This window comes from Ovis aries, chromosome 15 (assembly GCF_016772045.2).
Source record: "Ovis aries strain OAR_USU_Benz2616 breed Rambouillet chromosome 15, ARS-UI_Ramb_v3.0, whole genome shotgun sequence".
Taxonomy (NCBI): domain Eukaryota; kingdom Metazoa; phylum Chordata; class Mammalia; order Artiodactyla; family Bovidae; genus Ovis; species Ovis aries.
This window is the reverse complement of record NC_056068.1, coordinates 72,885,386-72,904,383: the sequence shown is the minus strand read 5'-3', so window position 1 is coordinate 72,904,383 and position 18,998 is coordinate 72,885,386. Positions and strand designations below refer to the sequence as shown.

Sequence of the window (18,998 nt, the reverse complement as noted above, 5' to 3'; positions counted from 1 at the left end):
AAAAAGTTGGCTTAAAGCTCAACATTCAGAAAACTAAAATCATGGCATCTGGTTCCATCACTTCACAGCAAACAGATGGGGAAACAGTGGAAACAGTGTCAGACTTTATTTTTGGGGGCTCCAAAACCACTGCAGATGGTGATTGCAGCCATGAAATTAAAAGACGCTTACTCCTTGGAAGAAAAGTTATGACCAACCTAGATAGCATATTCAAAAGCAGAGACATTACTTTGGCAACAAAGGTCCATCTAGTCAAGGTTTTTCCAGTAGTCATGTATGGATGCGAGAGTTGGACTGTGAAGAAAGCGAAGTGCCAAAGAATTGATGCTTTTGAACTGTGGTGTTGGAGAAGACTCTTGAGAGTCCCTTAGACTGCAAGGAGATCGAACCAATCCATTCTAGAGGAGATCAGCCTTTCTTTGGAAGGAATGATGCTGAAGCTGAACTCCAGTACTTTGTCCACCTCATGCGAAGAGTTGACTCATTGGAAAAGACTGATGCTGGGAGGGATTAGGGGCAGGAGGAGAAGGGGATGACAGAGGATGAGATGGCTGGATGGCATCACTGACTCGATGGACGTGAGTTTGAGTTAACTCCCGGAGTTGGTGATGGACAGGGAGGCCTGGCGTGCTGCGATTCATGGGGTCGCAGAGTCGGACATGACTGAGCGACTGAACTGAACTGAAGCATAGTCAAGGATATTTAGTTCTTTCTCAAGGGCTATAGATAACCGTTTAGTCCCTAAGTCATATCTGACTCTTTTTGCGTCCCCATGAACTGTAGCCCACCAAGCTCCTCTGTCCATGGGATTCTCCAGGCAAGACTACTACAGTGGGTTCCAATTTCCTTCTCTAGGGGATCTTCCCAACCCAGGGACTGAACCTGTGTATCTTAAGTCTCCTGTATTGGCAGGCCATTCTTTACCACTAGGACCACCTGGGAAGCTCGATACTGGGAAACACTGAAGGCAAGAGGAGAAGAGGGCAGCAGATGAGATGGTTGGAAAGAATCACTGATTCAACGACATGAACTTGGGTGAACTCTGGGAGGTGGTGAGGGACAGGGAGGCCTAGCATGCTGCACTCCATGTGGTCACAAAGAATCGGCCATGACTGAATGACAACAAGAAGCAGCTTATCTTCGTGGGGATAAAGATCAGATGCTAGAATCATACACTTAACAAGAAACACAAGAACGTAAAGGAGGAGGATAGCTTTTCGGCAATGTAACTGAGAAGCTAATTAGCACTTCCTTGACTTGCTCAGGGACTGAGCTAACACCAAGTCTGCATTATGTTTCTAAGTGAATATATTTTTTTTTCTTGGTTATTTTTGGTGGTGAAGTAAGTAGAAAAGGAGAAAACAAGGAATAATGAACTAGGGGATTAATTTAGACTCTCCAACCAATACTCTAAATACAGATCCCGCAGAACTGAAAGTCTAAATTAAAATCCAGCGTCATCTCACTGTTCAGTGAAGACATTCTATCCTTAAAAGACATTTGAGAAAAAGAATATGAGAAAATACAAGGACCTATTTGGTGGACTTCAAACAGTGTTTTGCAGAGACCCAGGTACCACAGAGATGCCTCTGGGACCACAGGAGGAGAAAGGAGGAAAGGTCAAGCTGGTGAGACTACCAGTCAGTGAGGGTACTCTTTTATTTCCACACAGTGGATTCATATAGGATTTAGCTTGGAAAAAAGACTAAAAGGGACTTCCCTGGTGGTCCACTCGTTAAGAATCCACCTTCCAGTGTAGGGAACCACGGGTTTGATCCCTGGTTAGGGAATAAGATCCCACATGCCGCAGGGCAACTAGCAAGCCCGCAAACAGCAACTACTGATCCCATGCGCTCTAGAAGCCACCCGCCCATGCTCCACAATGACGGAAGCCTGCAAGCTGCAACTAGAGAAGCCCCCACGTGCTGCCACTAGCGAAAGCCTGCATGCTGCAATGAGAGCCCAGTGCAGCCAGAAACAGACTAAAGACTAAAAGACGTTTAAGTGCCTGTGACTGAACCTCCTCCTGTGCTGCGGAATACTAAGCTTGAGGTAAAAACAACTTTAAAATTAAACTAATATCCCCAACACATATATACACGTTAGGGAATCTTCCCTTAGAAACTCTGAGAAAGGGACGTCTGTTTTGATTTTGTTCCAGATGGTATAAAACTAAATCTATTAGCAATAAGCACAAAGTTATGAGCCAGTCAAATTTAAATTAAAGAATTCTAATATGACAACCTTATGATACTACAATATGTTAATAATACAGCAAAATTAAATGTAGTATATGAATAACTGATTTTATTTTTATAGAGACATTCTCTACATATATTTGCTTAAAAAGAAAAAAAAGACTGGAACCAAATCATCAGATGGAAGCACTATTCAAAATTTTAATATTCTTCATATTTACCTGCACAGTTTCTAAGTTTTCAGTAATAAACACATATTACTTACAATATGAGAAAAGGGTTGTCATTTAAACAATTCTTTTGAAGAGCTGTCAAAATGTCCCCAAGCATAAGTGGTCACTCTACCTCAGCAGACCTTACATGTCTTACGTTTAATCTAAAGCAGTGGTTCTCAAGCAAGGTCAATTTGGAACCCCAACAGATGTTTAGCAACGTCCAGAGTCATTTTTGGCTGCCTTGACTGGGTAAGGGGTGCCTCTGGCATCTAGGGGGCAGAAGTCACAGATACGGCTAACCATCCTACAATGCGCAGAGCAACCGAACAACAAAGAGTTGTCGTGTTTGCAATGTCAGCGATACCAAGGTTGAGAAATCCTGTTCTGAAAGATCAGCTAGAATGAAAGAACTTCTTTCCCACAGGCTACTTAATCCTCAACTTCTCTGTTGTAACTGTTGATAAGAAGATACACTAATTCTGACAGAAACATATCCAGCAGTTTATGCTAGACTGGCTTAGTTTGATTCTCTTCATGTTTCCAAGTCAATTTCAGATATAAAGGGTCTCCTCAGTACTTCCCTGGGTTACATTCTAAATGTAGCCTTAGAAACCAGAGCACCCATCTATCTCTTCATGTGAAAAAGTCATGTTCCCTTCAGTTAGTACTTAATCCCTGAACATTTTAGTAAAAGGCTAGTTTATGATAAGAAATTACTAGGAGTTCTAAATGGGTCACATTTCTCTTTATTCCAATGCCATAAGCAAAAACTCCATTTTCTTCAAAGTCTCCTTCAAAAAAACAACAAACACAAAAACCATATTATTATTTGCCAAAGGCAAGATTCCAAGGACTAAACAGAGAGCTATTTCTTGGATCTTAATTCCATCATCTGGATAAGCTTAATTTATACATTAGAATCTCTTCGTCTTTCATGGACATTTTTAAAAACACAAGAAGCAGTAGAGACAAGCCAAAGCAATGATAAGTATGAGAACTGCAGCCACAGAATGAATACAAAGTCAACAAGAAAAGCAACAGATTTTTCTCACAAATGGGAAAAGAGCCTGAGACATGGAAAGAAACATTCTGCCCTCACTGGTCAGTCGTAAGGATTTGGAACCAGAGCAAATATATACCAGGAGATACACAAAGGGCTACGGCAGAAAAGCTTGGGGAAGGAGGAGATTAGGAAAATAAATGATTCATTTCTCTGAAATCCTTGCGTCTGGTTCTAGTTTACCCTAGTTCCAGTTTTTTTTTCTCATCCTCTGACTTCATCTGTGGATCAAAAGCACATCCATGGTGATAAGCACAAAGACTCAGTGTTTCAACTCAGAGGATTTTTTGAACTAGGAACCACCGCGCAGCTCCGCAAGGTCATTTATTGTTATTTCACAGTACTCTACAGGCACAGTATATCGTCTGTAAAACTATATCAATAACAACATTCCAACATACGTGAGGATTTGGTTCCATAGTGATTCTTGAATAAGTGTAAGGAAGTTCTCCATACCATGCTGTAAGTCTTGGTTGCTGGTAAGTTACATCTAAGAAAGAAAATACAGGGCCTTTGAAAGGGTTCGATGCTATTTTACATGTACCTACCGAGTGCCAACACCCTGCCTAGTAATGTATAGGGAGCTATGAGAAATACAAAGGAAGAGGCGGGATGGGCTCTGACCCAAGTTCCACCTTCATAAAGGGCACGGGACCTCAGGAGTGGCATGGCGACAGCTAAAAGGATGGCAAGAGAGCGTATACTGGCAGAACCAGTACGAGTGAAGCTCTGGGGTAAGAATGCGTGTGACCCATTTGTGTCAGTGGTGACACAAACCAGAGTGAAGGAGTCACACCGCAGGACAGAGGATTCACATTAGGGAGGGTCTAAGATGCAGGACATGGAGTTTGAACCCTTGTAGGTAGGAAATTGTGGCATGAACGTCCATACAGGAAACAAAACCAACTGTTCACCCATGCGCCACCACTATCTAAGCCCTTTTAATTCCAAATGAAGAAAAAGGTGCTCTGACCCACCACAGCGCATATTTAATTTTAATCAGAAGTTTTTGATGTCCACTTTATAATTAAAGAAGGAGCTACCCACAGATCTGCTCTTTTTCCCTACAACTGACTGCAACCACTACAACAACAATAATAATAAAAGCAGTTAACATTCACTGAAGGCTTACTATGTGCCAAGTATTCTGTTAAGTACGTTATCAGGCACTGTCTCATGTAATTATCACAACAACCTTGCAAGATAGGTATTATTATTAGCTCTATTTTCTTGATCAGAAAAATTAAGAATCAGAAAATTACTTAACTATATCATTTGTCTAAAATAAACAATCACTTTGAAAGAGCCAGCAATTGAAGCTAAGTCTTGTCACCAAAAGCCCTGCTGTAGAAACTGCTGGGAATTAGAAGGCTGCCCTGAAAGAGCCGACTCTCCTTCTGATGCTTGTTACAAAAGTGATGCCAAATGCATGTAAGAATTAAAGATTTTAAAATTTAAAAAATAAAAAAAATCTAAGACAAGACAAAAAAAAAAAAAAAAAAGTGATGCCAGTATACTTTGCCTCTTTCTCCACAGAAAATTTAAAATCACTCAATGTTCCAGGAAAAAAAAAAAAGATTCTATGCTAGAGCACCAACGCCCCCCAGTGACCACCTTTGGTACAGCAGCTACTGCTGCTTGTGTAGCACCCACTCCAAGTCAGGCAATCTTACAAGCTCAGGAGAATGCTGCAAATCCTGAAGCTAAAGGAGACTTCTAGTGAGACTAGAGTGACAACAAAAAGATGATGGAAAGAACAGATGCCAAACAGAATCAGAAAAAAACAAGTTCTGGAAGCTTCTATGAAGAAAGAAGGAAGCTGGCATTGTCTGAAGTAATGAACAGTGATCAAACATTAAGGGAGATAAGCAAGTCAACCACAACTCAGCCAAACCGAACTTCCTTCCTTTCCTTGAAAGCCCACCTCTGCCACACACTGAGGACCATGCGCTGTGTCTTCTGCAAGGAACACTCTGCCCTGTCCCCTTTGGCGAATTCCTGCCTCTGCTTAGGGTTCCAGTTAGGCTTTGAACATCTGTGCAAGTCTGGCTGCGATGCCAAGACGCAAGCATACTGGAAAACAATCTGGAAAGGAGGGCCAAACATCAACAACTGTGATCCCAAGATATCCACTTACCATCTCTGATGCCGGTCCTCTGCTTCCAGGGAACATCCCGACAAAGCTGTTCAAACACTGAGTTGGCCTCTTTCAAGTCAACGAAGCCAGGACACAAACACACCCTGGAGGCAGAAAGAACAGCTCCTAACTAAAGAACACAGAAGACGGGTGGACTCCAACCATCAGCGGAATAAATGAATCTGGACGATGCTTCCTTTCGTGGGTAGATGAAATCATCTTGCCACACCCCCAGAGGGTGGTATCATCCAGATCATGATGCTCCAGATGAAAAACCAATCTCTGCCAAGTTAAGACAGGCAATAAAACAGGCAATGAAGGATAAGGAGGTATACGACGGCTTTCACAGACACGGTTCGGACACGGTTCAAATACTACCCCAGCACTGCTGGGCTGTGAAACCTTGGACGAGTTACTTAACCTCTTGGAACCTTGGCTTTTCTCATCTGTCACACAAAGATAATCTCTACCTGATAGCATCATTGTGAAAAGCAGAATAATAAAATGCTTGGCCCTGTGTTACTTTAACAATTGACAGTCTTCCGAGACTATACCAATCGTAGGGAAAGCAATCATTTATAACTATTAACAAACTAAAGATATCCAAACGAGGATTTTTTATCTCACTGAATAGACACTTATTTCAACAATGCCAAGTCAGCTCAGAATTGTTTTGGATATCTTTTTTTCTCTCCTTTACTGAGGTATAGTATAATATACTGTAAAATTCAACTTAGTGTAATGTCTTCAAGGTTTATCCATGTTGTAGCACATTATCAAAACAACATTTCTTTTTGTGGTGGAATAAAATATTCCATTATATAGATATAACACCTTTTGTCTGTCCATTCACCAATTGATGGAGATTTGAGTTGTTTCTACTTTTGTCTATTTTGAAGGCTGCTATGAACGTTCACACACAAGTCTTTGTATGGATGTATGTTTTCATTTCTCTTGAAATCAGATATCTAAGCGTGAAACTGCTGGGTCATGTGATAAAGGTATGCTTAACTTTTTAAGAAACCACCAAACTTTTTTCTAAGTGGACTGTACTATTTTACATTCCACCAGGAATAGAGGAAGGCTCTAGTTTTTCCACATTCTCTCTTATAATAACACTTATTGCTGTCTTTTTGACTGTGGAAATTCTAGTGAATATAAAGTGGTATATCACTGTGGTTTTGATTTCAATGTCCCTAATATAAGATTTCATTTTAACAATGCATTTGAATTTCTGGATAACTTTCTTAAGAAATGTTCTGAAAGACAGGAACATGCTCTTCAACAGCCTTGCTGGTAATAAATTTTCACTCTTTGAAGGTACGTATGATTTTTTTTTAAACAGTTTAACAAGGAATTTTTTTATTTTAACCAGCTGTACAGTTTACAATGTTTGATCTGAATTATTATTTTGTTTCCAGTCTTACTGAGATATAATGGACATACAGCACTGTGTAAGGTTCCAGTGTAAAGCATAATAATTCGGCTTACACGTATTGTGAGTTGATATTTTAAAGAGCTCACCTGAAGCCATACCAGGTTAACAATGACATGTAACAAAAAGAATGTAACTGGTTTCCTTGTGTGACTATTAAACTTGCTCTAAAAGGGAAGTTCTGAAAACGGAAGTTCTGAAAAGGGTTTTAACAATGGCAGTGCCACTGGACTAACTACAGAGACTTCCAAATGCAAAAGCTACTCTTTCTAAGCAATTCACTTAGATACATGAATTCTGATTTATTTAAACATCTCCTTAATTTACAGTAACATGCACTACGGTGATGCTTTCAAAATGAAATAATGACTACAGCCTAACATACCCTAAACCGCATATGCTTTAATATTATTGAAATCTACCTTCATATAGCAATACAATATAACTTAACATATACTACGTATAATAATGCATGATTAACATAATAATCCATGCAATAATAAGCAATCCCCTTCGTGGATCACAGTCTTGTCATGGTGAAGGGGTCTGTGTAACTCAATGAAGCTATAAGCCATGCTGTGCAGGGCCACCCAAGACAGATGGGGCACAGTGCAGAGTTGCGACAGAACCCGGCACACTGGAGGAGGAAGCGGCACCCACCCTAGGATTCCTGCTGCAAGAACCCAGTGAGCAGCGTGAAAAGACAAAAAGATACGACACCAGAAGATGAGCCCCCTCCCCCTGCCCAGGTCTGAAGGTATCCAACATGTTATTGGAGAAGAGCAGAGGGCAATCACTAAAAGCTCCAGAGAGAATGAAGTGGTTGGGTAAAAGCAGAAATGTCGCTCAGCTGCGGATGTGTCTGGGGAAAGTAAAGTCCAATGCTGTAAAGAATGGTATTTCATAGGAACTTGGAATGTTAGATCCATGAATCAAGGTAAACTGCACATGGTCAAGCTGGAGATAGTAAGACTGAACATTGACATGTTACGGATCAGTGAACCAAAATCGATCAGTGAACTAAAATGAATTAAATTCACAAACAGGTGAATTTAGTTCAGATGATCATGATATCTACTACTGTGGACAAGAATCCTTTAGAAGAAGTGGAGTAGCCCTCACAGGCAACAGGAGAGTCCCAAATGCAGTACTTGAGTCCAACCTCAAAAATGACAGAATGATCTTAGTTCATTTCCAAGGCAAACCATTCAATAATACAGTCATCCAAGTCTACGCCCCAACAACTGATGCCGAAGAAGCTGAAGTTGACTGGTTCTAGGAAGATCTACAACACCTTCTAGAACTAACACACAAAAAAGATGTTCTTTTCATCATAGGGGATTGAAATGCAAATGTAGGAAGTCAAGAAATACCCAAAAGTGAAAGTGAAAGTCAGGCAGTCGTGTCCGACTTTTTGTGACCCTATGGACTATACAGTCCATGGACTCCTCCAGGCCAGAATACTGAAGTGGGTAGCCTTTCCCTTCTCCAGGGGATCTTCCCAAATCAGGGATCAAACCTAGGTTTCCCGCATTGCAGGCAGATGCTTTATCAGCCGAGCCACCAGGGAAGCCCAAGCATACTGGAGCGGGTAGCCTTTCCCTTCTCTAGCGGATCTTCCCAACCCAGGAATCAAACTGGGTTCTCCTGCATTGCAGGCAGACGCTTTACTAGCTGAGCTACCAGGGAAGTCCACAAAAAATACCCCAAATAACAGGTAAGTTTGGCCTTAGAGTACAAAACGATGCAGGGCAAAGGCTATTAGTTTTGTCAAGAGAACATGCTGGTCATAGCAAACACCCTTTTCTAACAACTCCAAAGATGACTTTACGCATGGACCTCACCAGATGGTCAAAACTGAAATCAGATTATGTTCTTTACAGCTGAAGATGGAGAAACGCTATACAGGTAGCAAAAACAAGACCTGGAGCTGACTGTGGCTCAGATCATGAGCTCCTTATTGCAAAATTCAGGCTTAAATTGAAGATAGTAGTGAAAACCATCAGGTATGACCTAAGTCAAACCCTTTATGATTGTACAGTGGAGTGACAAATAGATTCAAAGCATCAGATCTGGTAGACACAGTGCCTGCAGAGCTACGGACTCTATATAGGAGGTGGTGACCAAAACAATCCCAAAGAAAAAGAAATGCAAGAAGGCAGTTGTTGTCTGAGGAGGCTTTTCCAAGAGCTGAGGAAAGAAGAGGAGCAAAAGGCAATGGAGAAAGGGAAAGACACACCTAACTGAATGCAGAGTTCCAGAGAACAGCAAGGAGAGATAAGGTGGCCTTCTTCAATGAACAATGCAAAGAAATAGAGGAAAACAATAGAGGAGGAAAGACTAGAGATCTCTTCAAGAAAATTGAGATACCAAGGGAACATTTCATACAAAGATGGGCTCAAGAAGGACAGAAACATTAAGGATCTAACAGAAGCAGCAGAGATTAAGAAGAGGTGGCAAGAGTACACAGAAGAACTATACAAAAAAGGTCTTAATGACCAGGATAATCATGATGGTGTGGTCATTCACCTAGAGCCAGACATCTTGGAGTGTGAAGTCAAGTGGGCCTTAGGAAGCATTACTGCAAACAAAGCTAGTGCAGGTGAGAGAATTCCAGCTGAGCTGTTTAAAATCCTAAAAGATAATGCTGTTAAAGTGCTGCACTCAGTATGTCAGCAAATTTGGGAAACTCAGCAGTGTCCACAGGACTGGAAAAGGTCAGTTTTCATTCCAATCCCAAAGAAGGGCAATGTCAAAGAATGTTCAAACTATCATACAATTGCACTCATTTCATATGATAACAACATTATACTCAAAATCTTTCAAGTAGGCTTTAGCAGTACATGAACTAAGAACGTCCAGATGTACAAGTTGGGTCTCGAAGAGGCAGAGGAACCAGAGATCAAATTGCCAACATTTGCTGGATCATGGAGAAAGCGAGGGAATTCCAGAAAAATATCTACTTCTGCTTCATGGTCTCTGCTAAAGCCTGTGGCTCTGTGGATCACAATGAACTGTGGAAAATTCTTCAAGAGATGGGAGTACCAGACCACCTTACCTGTCTCCTGAGAATGTGCGTCAAGAAGCAACAGTTAGAACCAGACATAGAACAAGGGACTGCCTCAAAACTGGGAAAGGAGTACATCAAGGCTGTATATTGTCCCCCTGCTTATTTAACGTATATGCAGAGTACATCAGGTGAAATGTCGGGCTGGATGAAGCTTGAGCTGGAATCAAGATTGCTACAAGAAATATCAACAACTTCAGATATGCAGATGATACCACTCTACTGGCAGAAAGTGAAGAGGAAATGAAGGGCCTCTTGATGAAGGTGAAAGAGGAGAGTGAAAAAGCTGGCTTGAAACTCAACATTCAAAAAACTAAGATCATGGCATCTGGTCTCATCACTTCATGGAAAATAGAAGGGGAAAAAGCAGAAGCAGTGACAGATTTTTTTTCTTGGGCTCCAAAAATCATTGGGGATGGTGACTATAGCCATGAAATTATAAGACACTGGCTCCTTGGAAGGAAAGCTATGACAAACCTAAATAGCGTATTAGAAAGCAGGACTATCACCTTGCTGACAAAGGTCCGTATAGTCAAAGCTACGGTTTTTCCAGTACTCATTACAGATGTGAGAGCTGGACCATAAAGAAGGCTGAGCACCAAAGAACTGATCCTTTCAAATCGTGAGGCTGGAGAAGACTCTTGAGAGTCCCCTGGACTGAAAGGAGGTCAAACCAGTCAATCCTAAAGGAAATCATTCCTGAATATTCATTGGGAGGACTGACGCTGAAGCTCCAATACTTTGGCCATGTGATGTGAAGAGCTGACTTGTTGGAAAAGACCCTGATGCTGGGAAAGACTGAAGGCAAAAGGAAAAGCAGATGGCAGGGGGTGAGATGGTTAGACAGCATCACCAGCTCAACAGACATGAGTATGAGCAAACTCCGGGAAACAGTGGAAGACAAAGGAGCCCGGCACGCTACAGTCCACGGGGCCCAAAGAGTCGGACCTGACTTAGCGGCTGAACAACAGCTACAGCAACCCAACAATAATATACCACTCACAGCACAGAGGTCGAGACCAGACTCAACTTTAATACTAAACTACCATGTAGCACTAGGACAAAGTATTGACTCTCCCTGGACCTCATTTCCTCACATGAACAACTGGAGAAGTAACAGTTACACTATACCTGACAGAGAGGTGGTGAGAATGTTTTGAAGCTAGTATAAAAGGAGACATTACCACATATTTGCTCTCCAGGAATTTAAGGGGCAGATGTTACCTAATCAAGGTTAACATTCTACAAGGAAAACATTCTAAATATTTCAAAAGACTTGAAGTAAGTGATTAACTATAGTCCCTTTCTAGTGAGAATTCACTTACCTAGATATGCCTGTGGGTGACATGCTGATTTCATACACACCCTCTTTACTAAAGAAACCAAGAAAACAAAGATTTATTAGTACCAAGTTAAACAACATACTGCACGTAGTGGAAGGAAGAGTTGTCCTTTGGAGTGCACCAAGTCCCAGCTCACCAAAACCACTTCCCGATGAGGGTGCCCAATGAGGGAAATATAGCCCCACCTTCTTCTACCACTGAGATAAGGGGTAAGATGGTGGTAACCATTAATGGCCCTGGGTATAGAATCCTGACAAAATCAGGCCGTGAAGGCAAAGGCCAGGATAAAGTAAATTCTTATTCTATACATTCATATTTCACCCATAATTCAGGTTGATGTGGCATAGGAATCTATCATAAAAAGGGCCACCAAATTGAGCATCCCCTCTATTGAGCAATAGAGATATACGGAACAAAAGTAGAAGGTCCCCATGATAGAGCTCCACCTCATAAAAGTTGCCACAGACTCAGCATCCTCAGGGTAATTACTGCTTGGAATCTCCTGAATATACCACCATATGTCTGATCCCACGCTCTTCTACATGCTGGCATGTGTCCCCACTATCTAGCATCCCCAATCCAACTCGCCCCCAGCTTCGGTCCAGTGGAAAATTCTAATTCATCCTTCAGAATCTCAGCTCAGTATCACTTTGTCTAAGCCTTTCCTGACCTGTGATCCAGTCAAATAATGTTACATAGCTCATCCTCTATGACCACTACATCTCACCTAGAAGTATACTGTTTCAAGATAGTCACGATCACAATTTGTCTGACTACATGTCTATTTCATTTACTAGACTATGAGCTGCTGAAGGGCTGGAATGGGTGACTTTTCTGTCTCCTAGTGCCTAGCACACAACAGACGAACAGTAAAAAGTTTACTGAACTTAGTCAAATGTATGAAAGTACAAAACTGTTACAGAAGGGCACGTCATGGTAAGAAATGTGATCCAGATTGGATAGGTGTTACTGTCCAGATAGCTGTGTCAGACGCTTCTCACAGAGATAAATTATGGAGAATAATATAAAGGGACAGTATTTACGTCACCCTTTTCCAGGTGACTTAGCAGTTCATAATCTCTGAGCTGGGCCCTTTAGGTGGATGTGTAAGCCACTCTGAGCCAAAATGTAGGCAGAGTTATTATCATAAACATATAGCATGCTTCAAAATATTAGTTGGCTATAAAATTTCCTAGAGTGCTCATATTTCAGTGCTATATTTTGGGCCATATTTAGAAAATGGTTCACTCCAAATATCAGGGATATTTCTGGCTATTAAAAAAATCTAGCATAACTAATTCTAGATAAACAGAATTAACAAACCCTATGGTCAAGTAGGAATGAGTACCATCATTTTTTGTCTCTGTCTTGGAAATTCACAATTGTCCCTTTTTTTTCAACCTGAATGTCCCATTTGTAGCTTGTAACAGGTTTCTTGGCTTTGTTTCTTTTCCTTACCATCGATGGAGGCAGTATCACATTTGTACTTGCAAAACAAAGACTGTTAAAGCTACCAGATTGGGTCTTAAGTGACTATATAGTCCAACCTCTTCATATTACAGGCAAGGAAACACAAGTCCAGAGAGACAGTAATAACTTACCTAAGGACTAGTTACATAGCTGACTAATCGCCAGGCCACAACTACACACCCTCTCTGAAAATATGATGATACTTGTGTTAATTTCAAACTTTTCTAAGATATACACGTTGACCTGCAAATAGCCAAACAGCTTAATACTTGCTCATGAGCAACAGTACACATATAATGTTAATTTGCTAAAATAAAAGCATGCTTTCTACAGGTAATTTATCTGTATTAGATGGAAATTGAGAAGCAGGACAAGAGAAATCAAAGCATCTTTCATCATTTTAAAAAATAATATTTTTAGACACAGATCAATATAAGAGAAATGTTTATTATCATTTAATGGCTCTGGAACAATTCTGTGGTTTTAGTAAATGAACTGTAAAATCTTCTAGATTTCTAGCAGTTTGCATAGCACTGCTAGTAAATTGATACTAAAAGGTTTTTTGAAGAACCATGTTTCAATGACTCAGGAAAAAATTCCTCTGTGTCTTTACGTAAGAGATATTTTAGCTCCTATCTGTATATATGTTAGTCAAACAGAGTCAGGAAATCTACACCAGTCTGAGTTTAAGGAACAGATATCTTGTTGCATTTTCCACACCATCAGCAAATTCAAAAAGGCTTCTCAAAAGACCAGGTTTAAAGATATCTGAGACAGGGATATCCCAGCTTAAAATTTAAGACACTAATTGGCCATTATCTTTTCCAGATGGAAAAACCAGGCCAAGGGAAAGATCTGGGGCTCTCCATTTCACTGTGGGCAACAGTTCCAGGAGGGCAGCAGTGTACTTACTCAATCACTCGTGGCTCTGGGGCTCTGCGTACCACCTGCAGAGAAACGGTCAGATATTATTTCTGAATGATTCCTAATCCCCAGGGAGGTTTCCTTGCAGAATTATGGTATCCTTTCATTCCTAGTTAAAATAAAGCAGGTTTAAAACTATCCCTGTTTTATTCTAAGCTCTTAGTATCCCACCAGAAACTTCTGGTTCTACTCTTCTTAGAACTACTCCAGAGTGACTAGTAGGCAGTAAAGGATGACAAAATTAGAATTAAAGTTTTCCTAGCAGTAAGCACTCTGAAGAAAAACATTCTTTCCAAGGGATTTTTAAAAACAGAAGACATACTAGGAAATACGAGGTTTTAATCATTATTTATGCAATCATTACTACAGCAAGATACCTGATTTTTAGCTCCTTTTCCCCATGTTATTAAGAACAGCAACTCTTCCCCGTTTCTTACATTTTTCCCAGTGGGATTAAGCAATTCAGTAGCTAAAATTTCAATCCAATTCCATAGATATTTGATACACTAGCATTTTTAGGACTGTTAGAACTTAGATGGAGAAGGCAATGGCACCCCACTCCAGTACTCTTGCCTGGAAAATCCCAGGGATGGGGGAGCTTGGTGGGCTGCAGTCCATGGGGTCGCTAAGAGTCAGACACGACTGAGCGACTTCACTTTCACTTTTACTTTCATACACTGGAGAAGGAAATGGCAGCCCACTCCAGTGTTCTTGCCTGGAGAATCCCAGGGACGGGGGAGCCTGGTGGGCTGCCATCTATGGGGTCGCACAGAGTCAGACACGACTGAAGCGACTTAGCAGTAGCAGCAGTAGTCATGGTATAACCTAGTCACAGTACATCTCTTTGGCAAAAAAAAAAAGGCAATTATATATGCCTATAAATTGGGGGAAGACTACTAAGAATTCTCAGACATACTAAGAAATTAATACGCCACGTTTCATTATTACTACAGGCCTTTCAGTTCTCTATTAGTGAGCTTATTCAATCACTATTTATTTGAGTGTCTACTATGTGACTGTTGCTTTTATAAATAAATGTTTGTTACTGTTGAAGAAGAAATAAGAATTTACCTCCTGGGGTTCTTTGAACACAAACTGTCTGTCAGACAGATGCTGCTCCTTGTTCATCCAGGTTTTACCAGGTCTCTGTTGAAGATTGTTCTCAGCAATGGGAGCTGAAAAGAGAGAAGATTCAAACCTTAACATTAATTAAAAGAGAACGATACTGGTCCACACACATACACACACAAAAACAGGAGATCCCCACAGTTCCTTGCCTGGCTGAGCAGTGGCCTGGCTCTTAGCAGGACCAGCCCAGGCTCCCTGCACTCGGGCTCGCCGTCTTTTGTCCTCCATGCTGACCGAGACTTCTACTGTTTCATTTCTGATTCAAACTACACAATGGTATCTGTTTAAAGGAAAACAAACAAACATGCTTTAAGTTGGGGTTGTGAAAGCTTTGACTACCAAGCTTTGACTATAATCCTTTCAAGTAGATGAGATGACTTAATAGCAATCAGCGCTTCTACATAAAATCAACTCTGAGATCACAACATCTCAATCAGGAGCCTACTAAGTTACTTGGGGATGCTGCTTTTAATGTTTATCTTTTGCAATGTTTATCTTTTAATGATTTAGCTTAATGAAGTACTTTCACTTCATTCACAAGAAAGTAGATATTAAGAAATTCTATAACCAGGATCTACCATAAACCACATTATTCTTACTAGTCCCCCAAGACAACAACACAACAGAACTGTGATATGCCACCTACATGAAGATTCAGAAATAGGCTAAAACTCAGTTACCCAGGGCATTTCCATACTCCATCATCACAGGCTGCATCGAACTTCCCTTGAAGCTTGTCAAAAACACCTATGGCCTGTCTCAGAAGATTTGATGTTGGATGGATACAGCTGTCTGTCACTGAAACAAGCTTTGTAGAAAACGATGATAAACAGATATGTAAGGGCCACGAGGTTAAGTGGTTCACCCAGCGTCACTCAGGAAATCAACAGGTAATTAATGATCAAATTTTACCACGTTCCAGTCTTAAGTAAAAAATCCACACCATAATGACCAGTAATATTAATTTGACATTTTTGCCAATAAAAGTCTAGCCCACATCAAAAACAGAGCATACACATCGGCAAAACCAAACCAAATCAAACGAGAACGGTGGAGGCACGTACGGACTTATAGTCCATTTTTCATAGGTCCAAGACAACTTCACTCCAAAGTTCTCAAAGGTTAACAGGCTCTTTTTAATAGCTTGTTTAGCCTACAAGTTCCCAGCCCCACCCCCAGACTTTCTGATTCAGTAGAACTAAGCTGGTCTTGGGAATCTGTATGTTTAACAAATTCTCCCAAGTGATAAGCATGTTAAGTTTTCTTATTTAATAAGTGGACAGAGGACGGAGGCGGCCATCTGCCCACAGAGTTAAGGGCAGAACCAAATACCTACTCTCCAGTCCCACATGATTTGTAGAGGAACCTTTAAAACCGTAACGCGACAACCAGCTATCATTCTTGCTGTGTTCACAGGGGAGCGATGTGTTGTTACGTGCGCCGCACGGCTGCTGAAAATACAGATTCCAGAACCCCATCCCAGACAGACTGAATCTGCGGAGTCTCGGAAACTAACTAACCCCCACCTTCCACGCCGAGATTCTTTACCCGAATTAAGCACGAGAACCCCGCTTCCAGGGCCAAGAGCGAGCGCTCCGGCGGCAGCCAAAGGACTCGCTTTGAATCCGATACTGACCCTTCCCAGCGGCGTGGCCTGAGGCAAATGCCTTCCCTTTCCGAGTTAGTTTCTTCCTCTGTCAACAGAGGAGCCAATACCTCTCTCACGGTCCGAGTGAGAATTAAGCGATGCTCGAAGGTGAAAGAGTCTGGTCCTCTCAATAAGGCTTAAGCAACTTTATTTTAGACCCGTTTCACCCCACACACACCAACGCGAGGCCCTGAATGAAGTCCCCTGAGGAAGGGACCGCAGGACCGTCCCCACAAGTCGCAGCGACAGGCCTGGAGGCCGCACCTGCCAGAGGAGCTGGGCGCGCAGGTTTTAAACCCGCTCTTGCTAAAGCGAACCCCGCGCTGCCTCGGGCCTGCTCTGCCGCCGGCGGTCTGTGGGACTCTCACGACCCCGGCCCGACTCCAGCACTTCCCCGCCGCAGGCGCACGGCGGCAAGCACGTCCTCTGACGTCACGCGCCGCCGCCGCCTCTTCCGGCGCTACAGCCCGGATCTCCGGGCGGCTCGGCGTCCCTCGAGCCGAAAGGGCCGTGTCTCTGAAGGTGAAGATGGCAGCGCCGGGGTTCGAGGGGAACCCAGAGGTTAAGGGTGCGGTGGAGCCCCGTTAAGGGTGGGCTGTGGCGATGGTGAGGATGAAGACGTTTCTTCGGCCGAAGTCCCACACCCCTAACCAAAGACGAGAGACTTCCAAGCGCCGGCTACTTTGGTCCGTCCCGGAAGAGCGACCGAGCCCCAGCGGAAGGGCGAAGGCGTTGGGGGACCTGGTCATGATGCACTGAGCCAACAGGGTTTGACTTTTATCCTGAACTCCACTGAGAGTCTGAGATGCACCTCGTTTGTTTTCCCTGCAGCCGGTGCAGACTTCTATCATAGTACTGAGAATAGGACCGCGCCCTATTTGCAAACAAAGTTTGCTTGAGAGAAGAGATCTGAGTTTCAGGCTATACACCTTTATACTTGGTGTATAATCTAGGTCGGGTACCCTGCTTTTTTATGAAATGGGCATAGCTTTTCTGTAGGGAGGATTAAATGAGATAATGTATTTACAGAATTTAGCACGATGCCTGGAACACAATAGAAACTTAATAAAGAAGACACTTAAGTGTCTTCAATCTGTCTGAGTTCTGGAGAAACATCTTTAAGTGGCCGTGTTAAATCATGTACCTTACAGTGTGAAGGCTTCCCTGGTGGCTCAGACGGTAAAGCGTCTGCCTGCGATGCCTGGGTTCGATCCCTGGGTTGGGAAGATCCCCTGGAGAAGGAAATGGCAACCCACTCCAGTACTCTTGCCTGGGAAATCCCGTGGATGGAGGAGCCTGGTAGGCTAGAGTCCATGGGGTCGCTAAGAGTCAGACATGACTGAGTCACTTCACTTCACTTCACTTTACAGTGTGAAAATAGCAGAAGTAGTGCTAAATTAACTACACCTTGTGCAAGTTATACTGTGGAAGTATTTAAAATAAACTTTGTGTTATATAGTGCTTAACCTGAAGGAAGCTCAGTATACCCCATCAACAACCCTACGTTGTTGCTACTATCAAATCTAATTTCACAGCATCCGTTACTCTTTATTATACTTTGTGACATTGAAGGGGAAAGGATTTATCCTTGAACTGAGAGGAGAGAAAAGTGGTAAGGCCAGACTATAATTTTTATCTTTCCCCCATCCCATAAACTAAGGCTTAGTTTACCCATAAATTAAGGTTCTTAGTGGTAACGAACCCACTTGCCAATGCAGGAGACATGAGACGTGGGGTTGATCCCTGGGTCAGGAAGAGCCCCTGGAGAAGGAAATGGCAAACCACTCCAGTATTCTTGCCTGGATAATTGCATGGACAGAGGAGCCTGGTAGTCTGTAGTCCATAGGGTCAAAAAGAATCAGATGCAATTGAAGTGACTTAGCCCTGTCAACCGGAGAAGGCAATGGCACCCCACTCCAGTACTCTTGCCTGGAAAATCCCATGGATGGAGGAGCCTGGTGGGCTGCCGTCTATGGGGTCGCACAGATTTGGACCCGATTGAAGTGACTTAGCAGTAGCAGTAGCAGCCCTGTCAACAAACAACCTGTCAGTGTCTTCTGGCTCAGGAACCTTGTCTCTAATTCCAAAGGATGTCATTTCTTTCTTTTCAGTGATTGTGGTTTTAGAGTGGAAAGAAGTCCTGGTCTGTCCTCCAAGTAAAAGTTCTTAAAAATCACTTCATGGTCCACTTGCACCCAAAATAACCTTTAACAGATTTAATAGAATCACCTGTATGTCTACCAAGTGCCCAAGGCAATTCTGATGCACAGAATGTTTGAAAACCTTTGGGATGCATGTAGGGTGACAAATATGTTCCAGGTTTTCTGGGACTGAGGGGTGCCCCTAGGATGCAGGAGTTTAAGTGCTAAAGCT

At 42.2% G+C, this 18,998-nt stretch overlaps 1 protein-coding gene across 6 annotated transcripts in view; it reads right to left on the bottom strand.

The window, feature by feature from the left end:
- The window catches only part of ALKBH3 (alkB homolog 3, alpha-ketoglutarate dependent dioxygenase), a 42,903-nt gene extending 25,850 nt beyond the window's left edge, over window positions 1–17,053 (bottom strand). Inside the window, exons 1-8 of one of the 6 annotated variants that reach the window (XM_042233375.2) lie at window positions 16,526–17,053; window positions 15,658–15,785; window positions 15,127–15,257; window positions 14,921–15,024; window positions 13,838–13,872; window positions 11,438–11,485; window positions 5,611–5,714; window positions 3,875–3,963 (exon numbers count right to left, since the gene is read on the bottom strand). In XM_042233375.2, coding sequence (XP_042089309.1) covers window positions 3,875–3,963; window positions 5,611–5,714; window positions 11,438–11,485; window positions 13,838–13,872; window positions 14,921–15,024; window positions 15,127–15,205 — 459 coding nt within the window. In that variant the 5' untranslated portion in view covers window positions 15,206–15,257; window positions 15,658–15,785; window positions 16,526–17,053. The remainder of the gene's footprint in view (window positions 1–3,874; window positions 3,964–5,610; window positions 5,715–11,437; window positions 11,486–13,837; window positions 13,873–14,920; window positions 15,025–15,126; window positions 15,258–15,657; window positions 15,786–16,525) is intronic. The other 5 variants (XM_042233376.2, XM_012096270.5, XM_042233373.2 and 2 more) reach the window with 5 other exon arrangements.
- Between the last annotated feature and the right edge of the window lie 1,945 nt (window positions 17,054–18,998).